This window comes from Rhinoraja longicauda, chromosome 30 (genome assembly GCF_053455715.1).
Source record: "Rhinoraja longicauda isolate Sanriku21f chromosome 30, sRhiLon1.1, whole genome shotgun sequence".
In the NCBI taxonomy this organism is placed as follows: domain Eukaryota; kingdom Metazoa; phylum Chordata; class Chondrichthyes; order Rajiformes; family Arhynchobatidae; genus Rhinoraja; species Rhinoraja longicauda.
The window spans coordinates 13,797,067-13,815,390 of record NC_135982.1 but is presented as its reverse complement, the minus strand read 5'-3'; the positions used below and the strand labels follow the sequence as shown (position 1 = coordinate 13,815,390).

General features: G+C 46.0%; 1 protein-coding gene across 1 annotated transcript; it reads right to left on the bottom strand.

Annotated features, from left to right (window-relative positions):
* Positions 1-9,448: 9,448 nt before the first annotated feature.
* LOC144608052 (guanylin-like) lies at positions 9,449-14,254 on the bottom strand. Its single transcript, XM_078425297.1, has 3 exons — positions 14,195-14,254; positions 9,942-10,128; positions 9,449-9,516 (listed from the first exon to the last, which is right to left on the bottom strand). The coding sequence occupies exons 1-3, from the start codon at positions 14,252-14,254 to the stop codon at positions 9,449-9,451; spliced, it is 315 nt and encodes a 104-aa protein (XP_078281423.1).
* Positions 14,255-18,324: the final 4,070 nt, after the last annotated feature.

Below are 18,324 nucleotides of genomic sequence, written 5' to 3'. Positions count from 1 at the left end.
TGGAGTAACTCAACAGGCAGGCAGCATCTCTGGAGAAAAAGAATACGTGACGTTTCGGGTCGGAACCCTTCTTCAGACTGCTTTTAAAAAGGTGTAGAAAGGGGAGAAGGCCATCCGGGGAGTCCAAGAGGAGGAGGAGGATCATTGGAGATGGAGTGAAAGGGTCATCACTGGGTTGTGAAGGCTCCTTCCCATAGAAAAAGATGCTGCCTGACCCGCTGAGTTACTCCAGCTTTTTGTGCCTATCCTCCAGAAGCTTGTTTTCTACTCGAAGTTCTAAGTTTTATAACTGTGCCAGGGAGATTTCTACAAGCAAGTTTTTGGTTTTGAAGTTGTGACATATACCGTCTGTTTTGTATTCGTGCTGACCCTTACTCTAACCCTAAATGCTTTTAAATTAACATCAAGGTCAACCAGGGAATGGCCAAATTGCTGTTCGAGAAAACACTTGGATGCTTCAGTATGAGATGAGCCAAATGGTTTTCCTTATCTATTGGCAATCTACACTTTCATTTCAGGAAATGGGTTTTCACGGCGTGGTTTTCCAATCTTTTATTCCTGTGTTTGCTCAAGAGTTTACTATCAAATGCCAGTGACGCGGGTGTCAAGGCCAGTGGTGTGTCACAGCAGGCCCAGCAGATCACCTTCCTGATACGACACTTCACTTGTAGCCGCGGCGTTAGACACAGCCAAGGGCAGTGTCAATGAAACACCAATGCATGCATCTGGAACTTCTGCCAACATTAAACAAATTGGATCTCATAGAAACGTATAAAATTATAAAAAGGACTGGACAAGCTAGATGCAGGAAAAATGTTCCCAATGTTGGGGGAGTCCAGAACCAGGGGCCACAGTCTAAGAATAAAGGGGAGGCCACTTAATACTGAGTTGAGAAACTTTTTCACCTAGAGAGTTGTGAATTTGTCGAATTCTCTGCCACAGAAGGCAGTGGAGGCCAAATCACTGGATGCATTTAAAAGAGAGTTAGATAGAGCTCTCGGGGCTAGCGGAATCAAGGGATTTGGGGAGAAGGCAGGCACGGGTTACTGATTGTGGATGATCAGCCATGATCACAATGAATGGTGGTGCTGGCTCGATGGGCCAAATGGCCTACACCTATTTTCTATGTTTCTAAATTCCAGGTGGGTGATTTTCCAAGATGGATTTTAACTCAACTTGGCCAGAACCCTCAAAGTTTAGTTTAGTTTAGTTTAGTTGAATAGAGAATAGACAATAGACAATAGACATAAGGTGCAGTAGGCCATTCGGCCCTTCGAGAAAGCACTGCCATTCATTGTGATCATGGCTGATCATCCACAATCAGTAACCCATTCCTGCCTTCTCCCCATATCCCTTGACTCCACTATCTTTAAGAACTTTAGCTAACTCTCTCTTGAAAGCATCCAGAGAATCGGCCTCCACTGCCTTCTGAGGCAGAGAATTCCACAGATTCACAACTCTCTGAGTGGAAAAGTTTTTTCTCATCTCCGTTCTAAATGGCCTATCCCTGATACTTAAACTGTGGCCCCTGGTTCTGGACTCCCCCGACATCAGGAACATGTTTCCTGCCTCTAGGGTGTCCAATCCCTAAATAATCTTATATGTTTCAATAAGATCCCCCTCTTCTTTCTAAATTCCAATGTATACAAGCCCAGTCGCTCCATTCTTTCAACATATGACAGTCCCACCATCCCGTTAACCTTGAGAACTTTCAATAGCAAGAATGTCCTTCTTCAAATTTGGAGACCAAAACTGCACACAATACTCCAGGTGTGGTCTCACCAGGGCCCTGTACAACTGCGAGAGGACCTCTTTGCTCCTATACTCAACTCCTCATGTTATGAAGGTCAACAAGCCATTAGTTTAGTTTAATTCAGTTCAGTTCAATTCAGTTTAATTTAGATTAGTTTAGCTTTGTTTAGTTTACAAGATATAACATGGAAACAGGTCCTTCGGCCCACCAAGTCCATGACAACCAGTTCTATCCTACACACTAAGGACAATTTACAGAAATCTGCAAACCTGCACATCTTTGGGGAGTGTGGGGGGAAACTGGAGCACCCAGAGAAAACCTACATGGTCACAGGGAGAATGAACAAACTCTGTACAGACAGCAGTACTGTAAGTTCAAAGAAGTTACAGAATAGGTTGTGAGGAGTAAACTGGCCTGACCATCTCCTTTAATCTTTATCACCTTGCAGCAGGAAGCCAGAGGATATGTGGGACAAAAAAGGTCTCTCCAAAGAAGAGATCAAACCCAAAACATCGCCTGCTTCCTTTTTTCCATAGATGCCACCTGACCCGCTGAGTTACTCCAGCATTTTGTGTCTAGTCAAGTCAAATCAAGTCAAGTCAAGTTTATTTGTCACATACACATACACGATGTGCAGTGAAATGAAAGTGACAATGCCTGCGGATTGTGCACAAAAAAGAATTACAGTTACAGCATATAAATAAAGTTAATAAGTTACTATAGTGTAGACAAAAATGTAGTCTCTGGAGTTATAAAAGTTGACAGTCCTGATGGCCTGTGGGAAGAAACTCCGTCTCATCCTCTCCGTTTTCACAGCGTGACAGCGGAGGCGTTTGCCTGATCGTCGCATCTAGAACAGTCCGTTACTGGGGTGGCAGGGGTCCCTCATAATCTTACTTGCTCTGGATCTGCACCTCCTGATGTATAGGTCCTGCAGGGGGACGAGTGTAGTTCCCATGGTGCGTTCTGCCGAACGCACTACTCTCTGCAGGGCCTTCCTGTCCTGGGCAGAGCTGTTCCCAAACCAGACTGTAATGTTGCCGGACAGGATGCTCTCTACAGCCCCAGAGTAGAAGCAATGAAGGATCCTCAGAGACACTCTGAATTTCCTCAGTTGTCTAAGGTGGTAAAGGCGCTGCTTTGCCTTACCCACCAGTGCGGCAATGTGCGTTACCCATGTCAGATCCTCTGTGATGCGGACTCCCAAGTATTTAAACCTGCTCACCCTATCCACAGTAGACCCATTTATCTCCAGTGGCGTGTACGTCCTTGGATGTTTAGCCCTTCTGAAGTCCACAATCAGCTCCTTCGTTTTAGTGACATTCAAGAGGAGGCTATTGTCCTGACACCAGAGTGCCAGATCAGCCACCTCCTCCCGGTAGGCCTTCTCATCGTTGTTGGAGATCCGGCCCACCACCACAGTGTCATCAGCAAACTTGATGATGGAGTTTGAGCTGAACCTGGCCCCACAGTCATGTGTGTACAGGGAGTACAGTAGGGGGCTAAGGACGCAACCCTGGGGGGATCCTATGTTCAGAGTGAGGGAGCTAGATGTGTGTTCCCCCATCCTGACCACTTGGGGCCTGGCAGTGAGAAAGTCCAGGACCCAGGCACACAGAGGGGTGCTAAGCCCCAGTTCCAGCAGGTTCTCAACCAGTCTGCTGGGGACTATTGTGATGAATGCTGAACTAAAGTCAATGAACAGCATCCTCACATAGCCCCCCTGGCTGTCCAGATGAGAGAGAGCAGTGTGCAGAACCTGGGAGACCGCATCATCCGTGGACCTTTTCGGACGGTATGCAAACTGTAGTGGGTCCATGTTGCGAGGAAGGAGGGCACAGATGTGCTTCTTGACTAGCCTCTCAAAGCATTTCATGACAACCGAGGTGAGGGCCACCGCTCGGTAGTCATTTAAACAAGCTGGAGAGGCATTCTTTGGCACCGGTACAATGATGGATCTTTTGAAGCATGCAGGGACCACGGACTTGGCCAAGGAGAGTTTGAATATTGTGGTGAGCACTGGAGCAAGCTGAGTAAACCAGCATCTGCATTTCCTTCCTAGACAAAAGAAGTCTCCAGAGAGGGGTGGAGACAGGTATAATTACACTTAAATTGTAATGCAAAGACACTTGGGCAGGAATATGAATCTGAATGATATTGTCTATTGACTATTGAATGGTTTGCAGGGATGTGAACCAGGTGCAGACAAGTGGAACTTGGACAATTGGGCGACTTGGTCAGCATAGATATGGGCAGTTGGTGCTCAGTCAGCCAGACTGTTGACATTGATCTGTGGGTTCCTGGATCTCTTCAGTCATATCTATCCAGCTTAGCCCAGTCTCTCCCCAATGTCATTCTGCGTTCAGCTTTCAGTGCTTCTGGTTCAGCTCTCTATTGCCGCCTGGTGGTAAGCCACCATTTCTGCATTCTCTCCTCACTTCACACAATGTTCAGTGCAGGTAACTCATGGGTTTAAGCAGTTTGGGTGACGGAAATTTGTCCTTACAGAATTCGTGATAACGCTGACATTTGGAATAGAAATACGCTCTCACAAAAAGTAGGTGTTAATTTTAATTTTATTTCCAGCTCGCATTTTTCAAATTTGAAGGGTACAAGACCGTTGCCTAAAATGTGGTGACTCTTGTGTACTGACTCAGTGTGGTCTCCAGTCTTACACTCTTATACTTTGTGTGTTTGTGCCTAATGTACAGTAGGATTGGCATTGAACTGTATGCAGAAAAATTATGGCACTTCAACTCCCCCTCCCATTCCCAGTCTGACCTTTCTGTCATGGGCCTCCTCCAGTGCCATAGTGAGGCCCACCGGACATTGGAGGAACAGCACCTCATATTTCGCCTGGGCAGTTTGCAGCCCAGCGGTATGAACGTCGACTTCTCCAACTTTAGATAGTTCCTCTGTCCCTCCCTTCCCCCCCTCCTTCCCAGATCTCCCTCTATCTTCCTGTCTCCACCTATATCCTTCCTTTGTCCCGCCCCCCGACATCAGTCTGAAGAAGGGTCTCGACCCGAAACGTCACCCATTCCTTCTCTCCCGAGATGCTGCCTGACCTGCTGAGTTGCTCCAGCATTTTGTGAATAAATCAATTTGTACCAGCATCTGCAGTTATTTTCTTATAACACTAAAGTACCATTGAATTGAAACATTTCTTGATTTTAGTTTAGTTTGGTTTAGTTTAGAGATACAGTGCGGAAACAGGCCCTTCGGCCCACCGGGTCTGCGGTGACCAGCGATCCCATACATTAGCAATATCCTACACACACTAGGGACAATTTACAATTCTTGCCGAAGGCAATTAACCTGTAGGTCTTTGGAGTGTGGGAGGAAACCGGAGCACTCAGAGAAAACACATGCAGTCACAGGGAGAATGTGCAAACTCCACACAGACAGCACCTGTAGTCAGGATCGAACCCGGGTCTCTGGCGCTGTGAGGCAGCAACTTTACCGCTGTGCCACCGTGCCTGATGCGTGTACAGATGATGTGGTTTCATGTTATGGAAAGTCAAAATGTGTACACCTGTGCTGCAGGGGTGTCCTGTGTCCACATTTCAGATGAACATAAAATTCATGTAGACATCATCTGCCTACCCTCATTAATCACCATTGTCATCTCCTGAATAAACTCATAAGATCATGTGATAGGAGCAGAATTAGGCCATTCGGCCCATCAAGTCTACGCCATTCAATCATGGCTGATCTATCTCTCCTAACCCCATTCTCCTGCCTTCTCCCCATAACCTCTGACACCTGTACTGATCAAGAATCTATCTATCTCTGCCTTAAATAAATCCACTGACTTGGTCTCCACAGCATTCTGTGGCAAAGAAATCCACAGATTCACCACCCTTTGACTAAAGAAATTCCTCCTCATCTCCTTCTGTAAAGAACTTCCTTCAATTCTGAGGCTATGACTTTTAGTCCTAGACTCAGCCAAGTTTGTAAGACACATCCTGCCACGGGCAAAGCCATGCTGACTGCCCGTACTTATCATATTCTATTCCATTGTGAGTAAATCATATCCCAAAAGTCCTCTCCAGCTGCTTCCCTGCCACTGACATGCAGTTCATCGACCTATAATCTCCTGGTTTATCTCTACTATCCTTCTTAAACAAAGAAACAACATTGGCAACTCAAGAAGATACAAAGAACTTTGTCAAGGTGCTTGCAGTCTCCTTTCTGGCCTCTCTCAATAACCTGGGATAGATCCCATCAGTACTGGCAGATTTATCCATCTCAATGCTTTTCAAGAGACCCAACACCACCTCCTTATTGATCTCAAAATGGCCGAGCGTATTATTGTATTCTGCACTGACCTCTCTGGGCTCCAGGTCCTTCTCCTTGGTGAATACAGATGGAAAGTATTCAAAAATGCACTGTAGAAAATATTTCTATAGGACGTATCTCGGCCTGGTATGGACAAAACTTGACTATCTGAACCTACAGAGAGTGGTGAGCACAGTCCAGTCTGTAACAGGCACATCGCTTCCTTCCACCCAGCCCATCTTCACAGTGCATTACAGTAGGATATCTGGAAATTCATGTTCATAGGAGCAGAATTAGGCCATTCGGCCCATCAAGTCTACTACACCATTCAATCATGGCTGATCTCTCTCTCCCTCCTAACCCCATTCTCCTGCCTTCTCCACATAACCCAAGACACCGGTATTGACATGAATTGTGAAGGATGCCTGCTTCCTTTTCTTACTTCAAACTTCTGGGAGAAGATACAGGAGCTTGAAAACCCAGACATCTAGACTTAAGACTAGCTTCTCCACTGCAGCTATGAAATGTCTGAATTAATGAACTCTTTCTCTCTCCACAGGTGCTGTCATGTTCTCTTACACTTAATTCTCACTAATTCAGTCATTCTATGATTGTACTTTAGATTTGTTTTTGTATCACTTCAGATCGCGCTACAATCTTCACGCCATTCTGCTGCCTTGTCATTGTATTTATTGTTGCGCTTCTCGTATTCATTGTTTACTTTGTGAGCTTCTAGTGAACTAGGAATTATATCGCACCCTGGTGGATAAGACCATAAAGTAACCTGAATTTGGAAATATATTACCCACTGTGTTGGTTCCCGCTGGGCCGTGGGACTTATCTCCAAAGATACTGCCTGACCCGCTGAGTTAAACCAGCTTTTTGTGTCTATCTTTGGACCATGGGGCTGCTCCATCAATCTTCTCATGTGCAACATGCATTTAAGTGTGAACATTTCCCTGCTAGATAGAGCTCTTAAGGATAGCGGGGTCAGGGGGTACGGGGAGAAGGCAGGAACAGGGTACTGATTGAGAATGATCAGCCATGATCAAATTATCATATCATATCATATATATACAGCCGGAAACAGGCCTTTTTCGGCCCTCCAAGTCCATGCCGCCCAGCGATCCCCGTACATTAACACTATCCTACACCCACTAGGGACAATTTTTACATTTTACATTTACCCAGCCAATTAACCTACATACCTGTACGTCTTTGGAGTGTGGGAGGAAACCGAAGATCTCGGAGAAAACCCACGCAGGTCACGGGGAGAACGTACAAACTCCTTACAGTGCAGCACCCGTAGTCAGGATCGAACCTGAGTCTCCGGCGCTGCATTCGCTGTAAAGCAGCAACTCTCTACCGCTGCGCTACCGTGCAGTATGGTGGTTCTGGCTCGAAGAGCCGAATGGCCTACTCCTGCACCTATTGTCTATTGTCTATTGTCTATTGGATCAGGCAATCTTCCTGAAGGAAGGATTGAGTGAGGATGAGCTTTGTTCACCTGCAGGCATTTAGAGCATGCCATGAGAGACAATTAAACTAGAATTTCACAACAGTTCCTGTTCTCTCACACAATAATCAGCTCTTCCTAATCCCTGCTTCGCTGATGCCACACCACGTCTGGGAAGATCGACACAGAAAGCTGGAGGAACTCAGCAGGACAGGCAGCATCTCTGGAGAGAAGGAGTGGGTGACGTTTCGGGTCGAGGCCCTTCTTCAGACAAGGTAGTCAGGGTACGTCTACTTAAGGGAACATTGACAAGCACACGGCACACTTTCCCAGGTTGGTTCTCAGCATCTGCTTACCCACTTTCTGGAAACATAGAAATATAGAAACACGGAAAATAGGTGCAAGAGTAGGCCATTCGGCCCTTTGAGCCAGCACTGCCATTTAATATGATCATGGCTGATCATCCAAAATCAGTACCCCTCTCTTGCTTTTTCCCTGTATCTCTGGATTCTGTTAGCCCTAAGAGATAAATCTACTGTAACTCTCTCATGAACACATCCAGTGAATTGGCCCCCACTGCCTTCTGTGGCAGAGAATTCCACAGATTCACAACTCTCTGGGTGAAAATGTTTTTCCTCATCTCAGTCCTAAATGGCCTAGCCCTTATCGTTAAACTGTGACCCCTGGTTCTGAACTCACCCAACATGGGGAACATTTTTCCTGCATCTAGCCTGTCCAATCCCTGAAGAATTTTACATGTATATAAATGTAAATATGTTTATATTTTATATGAGTATAATTGTTATATTTCTACTCTCACTTCAATTCAGACTTCTTTCTACCTTCATGACATTGCTGAAATCAAAGCTGGTTTTCAAAAGAGACTCACCTTTATTTAACACCCTCCAATCATAAAATTGAGACCCTTGGAAATACGGACCATTATATCTCAAGAGTCTGCTGCCAGTGAAGGCAGATGTGGCCCTCAGTGCACCGACATGAACATTGGCTGACTGAAGATCAGGACCTCAAACCTGGCAAAACCCTCATGGTCTAATGGGCTGCAGTGACCCCTGTCTGAGTATGACTCAAAGAGTCATACAGTGTGGAAGCAGGCCCTTTGGCCCAACCTGCCCACACCGACCAACATGTCCTATCGACACTAGTCCCACCTGCCTGCAATTGGCCCATATCCCTCGAAACCTGTCCTATCCATGTACCTGTCCAAATGCTTCTTAAACTTTGCGCTAGTACCTGCCTCAACTACCTCCTCCGGCAGCTCGTTCCATACACCCACCACCCTCTGTGTGAAAAAGGTACCGCTCAGGTTCCTATTAAATCGTTCCCCTCTCACCTTAAACCTAATGTTCTCTGGTTCTCGAATGCCCCCTACTCTGGGCAAGAGGCTATGTGTGTCTATTCCTCTCATGATTTTGTACACCTCTATAAGATCACCCCTCATCCTCCTGCGCTCTAAGGAATAGAATCCTAGCCTGCTCAACCTCTCCCGAGAGCTTAGGCCCTTGAGTCCTGGCAACATCCTTGGAAATCTTCTCTGCACTCTTTCCAGTGTGACGACATCTGTCCCATAGCACGGTACCCAAAACTGAACACAATACATGTGCATGCTTGAGACGTGTACTGTCCACTGCAGGCTGCTGAAGGAGATGGAAAGATTGGCAAGAGGCAAATACAGTGAAAGAGAACTGATCACGTTTGCGCACACAACTGGATTTCCAACGAGCACATTGAATAAAATGCACATTTATTTTACCTGTTAAAGTTTCTAGATTTCTACATTTGATGTTCAGTGGTACAAATGTATTAATGACAGATATTACATGATGTTCCTCGTCAGCTTTTGAAAATCATTGAATCCAGTGGTGAATCATCATGCTACCAAATGAACCGAATGTTAAAGAGTATTTTACATGTGTCACATTCTCCCAAGTCTAGGTTTAGTTACAACCAGTGCAGAATCCATATGAACATATCATGCAGGGGTACGGGTACGTTGCAATGCGATCTGGAAAGAAAAGATTCAATACAAATTAAATTCTGGTCGCTGACTGTCAGTTTTCAAATCTTCTAATGAAATATTTCATGTTCTTGCTAAATTTGGAGGTGTTATTATTTTAGCTTTTTATCTTCATAAAGGCCTGAAGAAAATGACCAATGATCTCAATAAAACTATTTTAGAGCCATAGAGTCATAAGTCATACAGTGCGGAAACAGGCCCCACTTGCCCGCACCGACCAACATGTCCCATCTACACTGGGGCAAGTTGGGCCGAAGGACCTTTTTCGCACTGTATGATTCTATGACTAATTGGGTAAGGATCAGGATTGGGAATGGGAATTCTCGGACCCATACAACGGAAAGGAATCATTGGCCCTTCATTAGCAGAGAAGGGGTAACTAGTCAAATGAAAAGAAAATGTTTCAAACTTACTTAATGTGTCAAAGATATGAGGAGCATCATTCTTGGTACAGATGGCTTTGAAATTGTGTGGGAGATCAGCATTGCCACATAATTCCATGACGCTTGTGTACAACGAGAACTGCGATTTGGTCGTGTTGTTCTCCATCAGTGGTTTCAACTGTATCACATCCTGCACGGGGAACTTAAATTCTCCAATCTTTCAACAGAGGAATAGAGCAAGAGTTAGTTATGTTGAGCCTTTACCAATTCCACTGGCAGTTTGCAGACACATCTCAATATGTTTTGGAAATCAAAAGTCTGGAGATTCTGAAATTCGGGGTTGTCAAAGATCTGAAGCATTAACTTCCTTTCTGCCGACTCAGAGGCTGCCTGACGTGCCTGGTTTTTCATAAGTTCATAAAAGTGGCATGGTGGAACTCGAGCCAGTGGTAAAGTTGGTGCCTTACGGCACCAGAGACCCGGGTTAGATTCTAACCTCGGGTGCTGTTTGTATGGAGTTTGCACGTTTTCCCAGTGACCGCGTGGGTTTTCTCCGGGTGGCCGGTTTCCTCCCACACTCCAAAGAAATTATGTACTATGTCAATTTAGCTCCTGTAAATTATCCCTAGTGTGTTGGATAGTGTTAGTGTATGGGGACATACGTAGTGTATGGGGACCACTGGTCTGTGTGGACTAGGTGGGGCAAAGGGCCTGTTTCTGCACTGTATCTCCAAACTAAACGAAACTAAAAGTTCACAAGTCATAGGGGAAGATTTAGACCATTCGGCCCATCGAGTCCACTCTGCCATTCAATCATGGCTGATCTATCTTTGCCTCTCAACCCCATTCTCCTGCCTTCTCCCCATTACCCTTGAAGATTTCAGTATTTTCCTGTCTCAATTAATTTAGTTCCGTCCACATTTTTCACCTGAAACACCCACTCTGCGTCACTGTCCTTCTTCACCACAAGCCACTCAAGTGATATAGTAGATCTTGTTAAATTGCCATTGCTAATTGGACATTGAGAATAAGGGGTGAGGCCTGAGCCCACTTCATGGATGTGATCAACAATGGTTGAAAAATATAGGATTGGAAGTTTAACGTTTTAGAGAGAATGCCAAGTATCCCACCATTATTTTTAAAATATGTTCAGGTTATTTTTCCAACCATTTAACATTTCAGAATTGTTTCAGTCAAAATCCAGTCTGCTGTTCATGAGGAACTGTTTTGGAAATATGATTAATTTATCAATCAGCCATGATCACATTGAATGGCGGTGCTGGCTCGAAGGGCCGAATGGCCTCCTCCTGCACCTATTGTCTATTGTCTATTGTCTATTGTCTAAAGTCCATCCCGGTTGGTAGCTGGTAGAGGTCGTGAGCCAACAGAGAGGCTCGGTCGTGTGGCTGGTGCCCACGGCAGGCTCGGGCCTTGTGGGTGAACATGGCTCGTCTCACTCTACCCCTACCCCCTCCACAGTGATTGGAGCTGGGGACTGTGGCTGTCAGCTTGCAGAATCACCTGGGTGAACCTCTTGAGGGAATGAAGCTGCTGGGAGATAGACAATAGACAATAGACAATAGGTGCAGGAGGAGGCCATTCGGCCCTTCGAGCCAGCACCTCCATTCAATATGATCATGGCTGATCATTCTCAATCAGTACCCCGTTCCTGCCTTCTCCCCGTACCCCCTGACTCCGCTATCCTTAAGAGCTCTATCTAGCTCTCTCTTGAATGTATTCAGAGAATTGGCCTCCACTGCCCTCTGAGGCAGAGAATTCCACAGATTTACAACTCTCTGACTGAAAAAGTTTTTCCTCATCTCTGTTCTAAATGGCCTACCCCTTATTCTTAAACTGTGGCCCCTGGTTCTGGACTCCCCCAACATTGGGAACATGTTTCCTGCCTCTAACGTGTCCAACCCCTTAATAATCTTATACGTTTCGATAAGATCCCCTCTCATCCTTTTAAATTCCAGTGTATACAAGCCTAGTTGCTCCAGTCTTTCAACATATGACAGTCCTGCCATTCCGGGAATTAACCTAGTAAACCTACGCTGCACGCCCTCAATAGCAAGAATATCCTTCCTCAAATTTGGAGACCAAAACTGCACACAGTACTCCAGGTGCGGTCTCACTAGGGCCCGGTACAACTGCAGAAGGACCTCTTTGCTCCTATACTCAACTCCTCTTGTTATGAAGGCCAACATTCCATTGGCTTTCTTCACTGCCTGCTGTACCTGCATGCTTCCTTTCAGTGACTGATGCACTAGGACACCCAGATCACGTTGTACGTCCCCTTTTCCTAACTTGACACCATTCAGATAATAATCTGCCTTCCTATTCTTACCACCAAAGTGGATAACCTCACACTTATCCACATTAAACTGCATCTGCCAAGCATCCGCCCACTCACACAACCTGTCCAAGTCACCCTGCAACCTCATAGCATCTTCCTCACAGTTCACACTGCCACCCAGCTTTGTATCATCTGCAAATTTGCTAATGGTGCTTTTAATCCCTTCATCCAAGTCATTGGTGGGAGAAATGCGGGCGCACATGGCTGGGGTGGGTGTGGGTGTGGGGGGGGGAGGGGAAAGAGGGGGGGGTGATAGGAAGTGGAGTTCAAATGGTTAACAACGCGGAACTACGACAGGCCGATTCCCTGTGGCCGAAAATCCAAGGGATGATCTGATGCTGTCTACGCACACCGGGACAGTGAGGGGTGGGAACAGGGGGTGTGGGTTGGGGAGGGGGGGAGAGGCCAAGGGTAAAGAGAGGTGGGGGGGTGGGGGGTAGGGGATATTACTTGAAATTGCAAGATTCAATGTTCATACTGTTGGGTCGTAAACCAGTCAAGCGGAATGCAAGATGCTGTTGTTAGAGGCAGGAAACATGTTCCCAATGTTGGGGGAGTCCAGAACAAGGGGCCACAGTTTAAGAAAAGGGGGAGGCCATTTAGAACGGAGATGAGGAAGAACTTTTTCAGTCAGAGAGTGGTGAAGGTGTGGAATTCTCTGCCTCAGAAGGCAGTGGAGGCCAGTTCGTTGGATGCTTTCAAGAGAGAGCTGGATAGAGCTCTTAAGGATAGCGGAGTGAGGGGGTATGGGGAGAAGGCAGGAACGGGGTACTGATTGAGAGTGATCAGCCATGATCGCATTGAATGGCGGTGCTGGCTCGAAGGGCTGAATGGCCTACTCCTGCACCTATTGTCTATTGTCTATTGTCTATTGTTGTTCAAGTTTGCATGTGGCCTCACTCTTACAATGGAGGAGGCCCCAGGCCACGACAGAAAGGTCCATACGAGACCCCCAGCAACCCTTCCAGGTGAGATAGAGGTTCACACGCTCCACTTTCAACCTCCACTTCTGCATTTGGTGCACCCAATGTGGTCTCCTCTATATCGGTAAGACCAACTTAGACTAAGCAACCATTTCACTGAATACTTGCGCTTTTACTGCCAAAGTCTGCTGGGGCTCTCAGTTGTAAACTTTTTAATTCCTGTTCCCATTCCCACCTCTCTTTCTGCTTTCCCTCCACCCATACTCATACACATTCCTCCCACCATCTCCCACCTTCCCAGTCTCCCTGCTCCTTTCCCCACCTTTGTACACTTATCTCCCACCCCTTCCTTCCCTGAGTCTGTCTTTTGCTTTTGGATTTTCCCCAATTCATTGATTCAATTATACTTTGTTGTCCCATGTACCGAGGTACAGTGAAATACTTTGCTTTGCATACAGCCCGGTAAAATCATATAACAGACCTCACCGAGGCAGTACACAATTGACGTCACAATTGGTGCCGACAAAGCTGCTCCTTTTCACCTCTAGCCTCTGTTATTTACTCCACCCATCTACCAATCGCACTCCCCACCTGCATCCACCTATCACTTACTAGGCTCTGCCCCACCCCCCTCCTTTTATCCTGATTTCTCCCTACAACTCCACCAGTCGGAAGAAGGGTCCCGACCCGAAACACCACCTGCCCATTCCCCCCAACAGACTCTGCCTGACTAGCTGAGCTCCTCCGGCGGTCTGTCTCTTGCACAGTGACAAGACTGCAAACCTCATTGTGTAAAACTATTTGAGATGTCGTGGAGTTTTGAAAATTGCAAATAACAACATAAGACCTTCCTTTCTTTCTTTCTTGGAAACATTTGCCCTACGCCAACTTTCACTCAGTAGTTAAAGCTTCCTGTAAAAATCTGTAGGCAACACAATGTTCTCCTAACATGCCAACTCATCTAATCGTAACATCCGACAATGAGGTAGGAAGGTAAATCTTACCTGTATCACAATACCTGCTAACGAACTACTGAGTAAAATGAAGGCAATAAAGATCTTCATGTTGGATGATGTCTGATATTTAGTGAGAGCCTGGCAGACTCGTTGAGTGGGGAAATTTGCGGCATCTGGTAGCTTTAGAAGTAATTTAAAGCCTTGATTTATAGGTGTGAATCAGATGTCCCTCCGTCGCAGAAGGACAGGATGTCACGGCGTGAACTATATTTTGAACAAGCAGTGACTTGGAGAAGCAGAACGTTTTGTACCAACAGTGTTTCTATTGCTTTCAAGAGACATTAATTGGGCACTGAGGCTTCTGATTCAGTTGTGAACAATGAGCACTGAAACACAAACTTACGAAATAGATGCGGGTTGCAGTCAAAATGAGAGATAATTTTTGATGACTTACAAACGTGCATTTGCACTGTTTGACTTGCCTAAGTCATCGATATTTGCTCATTGAAGTGGGGACAGGTTTGTTCCTGGTCTGATTGCCCAGCGCTGGCCCTGCTTCCGTCTGCCCTATTCTTCTTGACTTCCAAAAAGTGGGTGGCAAAGATTCAGCCCTCTGCTGGCCCAAAATCTGCAAGCCCAGGGTTTCTGTGGCTCTGACACTTGCTCGGTCGGAATGGGTGGAAAGTGTTGGCTCCTTGGTAGATGATGCCAACGGGCAGGGGTGTCGGCCGGTCATCTCAGCGAGAGGATTGTCCAAAAGCACCAAGGGTGGCACAACATGCAGCGATCGAGAGTGCTCCAGAGGAATCTGGAGGTGAAACAGTTAGCTGTCCATATCTACAGGTGACATCGCTAGAACTCTGAGAGTGCTGTCCCTATGGGATAAAAGTTACCGAGTCATCAAGTCATAGAGTCAATAAACAATAGACAATAGACAATAGGTGCAGGAGGAGGCCATTCGGCCCTTCGAGCCAGCACCGCCATTCAATGTGATCATGGCTGATCATTCTCAATCAGTACCCCGTCCCTGCCTTTTCCCCATACCCTCTGACTCCGCTATCCTTAAGAGCTCTATCCAGCTCTCTCTTGAATGCATTCAGAGAATTGGCCTCCACTGCCTTCTGAGGCAGAGAATTCCACAAATTCACAACTCTCTGACTGAAAAAGTTTTTCCTCATAGATACATAGATACATAGAAAATAGGTGCAGGAGTAGGCCATTCGGCCCTTCGAGCCTGCACCGCCATTCAATATGATCATGGCTGATCATCCAGCTCAGTAGCCTGTACCTGCCTTCTCTCCATACCCCCTGCTCCCTTTAGCAAAAAGGGCCACATCTAACTCCCTCTTAAATATAGCCAATGAACTGGCCTCAACTACCTTCTGTGGCAGAGAATTCCACAGACTCACCACTCTCTGTGTGAAGAAATGTTTTCTCATCTCGGTCCTAAAAGACTTCCCCCTTATCCTTAAGCTGTGACGCCTGGTTCTGGACTCCCCCAACATCGGGAACAATCTTCCCACATCTAGCCTCTCCAACCCCTTAAGAATTTTATATGTTTCTATAAGATCCCCCCTCAGTCTTCTAAATTCCAGCGAGTACAAGCCCAGTCTATCCAGTCTTTCCTCATATGCAAGTCCCGCCATCCCAGGGATTAATCTGGTGAACCTTCTCTGTACTCCCTCTAAGGCAAGAACGTCTTTCCTCAGGTTAGGAGACCAAAACTGCACACAATACTCCAGGTGCGGTCTCACCAAGGCCCTGTACAACTGCAGCAGAACCTCCCTGCTCCTAAACTCAAATCCTCTTGCTATGAATGAACTTATATGAACTCATCTCAGTTCTAAATGGCCTACCCCTTATTCTTAAACTGTGGCCCCTTGTTCTGGACTCCCCCAACATTGGGAACATATTTCCTGCCTCTAACGTGTCCAACCCCTTAATAATCTTATACGTTTCGATAAGATCTCCTCTCATCCTTCTAAATTCCAGTCATAGAGTGATACAGTGTGGAAACAGGCCCTTGTGACCAACTTGCCCACACCAGTCAACCCCAGCTACACCAGTCCCACCTGCCCGCATTTGGTCCATATCCCTCCAAACCTGTCCTATCTCTCTACCTGTCTAATTGTTTCTTAAATGTTGGGATGGTCCCTGCCTCAACTACCTCCTCTGGCAGCTTGTTCCATACACCCACCACTCTTTGTGTGAAAAAGTTACCCCTCAGATTCTTATTAAATCTTTTCCCCTTCACCTTAAACCTATGTCCTCTGGTCTTCGATTCACCTACTCTGGGCAAGAGACTGTGTGTGTCTATCTGATCTATTCCTCTGATGATTTTATACACCTCTAAAGATCACCCCTCATCCTCCTGCCTACTCAACCTCTCCCTATAGCCCAGAAACTCTAGTCCTCGCAACATCCTCGTAAATCTTGTCTGTATTATTTCCAGCTTGACAACATCTTTCCTATAGCATGGTGCCCAGAACTGAACACAGTACTCTAAATGCGGCTTCACTAACGTCTTATATAACTGTCACATGACCTCCCAACTTCTATACTCAATACTCTTGACTGATGAAGGCCAATGTGCCAAAAGGCTTTTTGACCACCCGATCTACCTGCAACAAGATGTACAGAAGCAGCCCTTCGGTCCATCATGTTTATGCTGACCATTTAAGCTTAATAATCCAATGTGCCCATATTAGGTCCTCACCCTTCAATGCTTTACCGATCAGAGTGCCAGTCTAAATGTCTCTTAAATGTAGTCATTGTATCTGACTCTTCCGCCTCCTCTGATAACATGTTCCATCTTTGCAATCTAGGCTAGCAAAGATGAAACAACCTCCATCATAAACCCAGTAATCTGCTGTTTGCTTCCCATATCATTCTGTGATAGATCTCACCCGACCCTAAGGATTTATCCACTTTATGCTTTCCAGAACATCCAACACCTCCCCCTTGTTAATAGTGCTTCTAATCCTCCATTAACACAAGGACCCATAGATTGGAGCAGGCAACACACTATTCTTAGGTTCCCAGGTTTAATACTGGATGAATGAAACGGACTGGAAGAATCTCATACTTTACTCTTTCTTCTTTTCTTCTAATGAAATCTCTAAAGTAAAATAAAGTCGTCAAACTCGCCTTTCCATCCCATCCAATGTCTCGTCGTGACCAACAATTTCCTCCTCAGTCAATGTACCCCTCCACATCCTACTCATCCATTTAGCATCCTCTCCATTAATCTCCTCACTCAGCTAACCGTCGATGATTACCCCACCTCCCCCTCAACACCTGACTCCCAATTGACCCTTCCTCACAATATTATTGTTCTCATCTGCAGTCCAAAATCAACTCTTTGCAGATCACCCAGGGGGTTCAACCCTAATTCCGGTGAAGTTTCAGTCCATCGCCATTCAGATACAAAGGTTGTACCCACAAATCTTCCACCCAAGTAACTTCTGGGGCAAATGTCTGTCCAAGTGAAGTGTGTGATGGCCCATTCTGTGCAAATCCAGGATTTAGTAGTGTTAGTTCCTTCTACGCCTGCGAAATCCAGTTCCATTAAAGATGGAAGGTGGACACAAAACGCCAGAGTAACTCAGCGGGACAGGCAGCATCTCTGTGCCGACATCTTAAGAAGGGTCTCAACCCGAAACATCACCCATTCCTTCTCTCCAGAGATGCTGCCTGTCCCGCTCAGTTACTCCAGCACTTTGTGTTTATCTTTGATTTAAACCAGCATCTGCAGTTTTCTTTCCCACACATCCAGTTCCATTAAGTTTGGAAGAACTAACTATCAGGAGTGTGGCACCTTATACATAAATGGGCATAACACCTGTTTCGCAGACCCACTCATATATGGACTTCTCCTCGCTGAATTTGCACAAATTTAAACCACAGAAACAATGCAGATATTGTTGCAATCACAACCTTAGCATTGGCACAGCAATGTTCATATCATTTTATTCACAGAATGCTGGAGTAACTCAGCAGGTCAGGCAGCATCTCGGGAGAGAAGGAATGGGTGAAGTTTCGGGTCGAGACCCTTCTTCAGACTGATGCCAGGGGGGCGGGACAAAGGAAGGATATAGGTGGAGACAGGAAGATAGAGGGAGAACTGGGAAGGGGGAGGAGAAGAGAGGAACAGAGGAACTATCTAAAGTATCATGCTC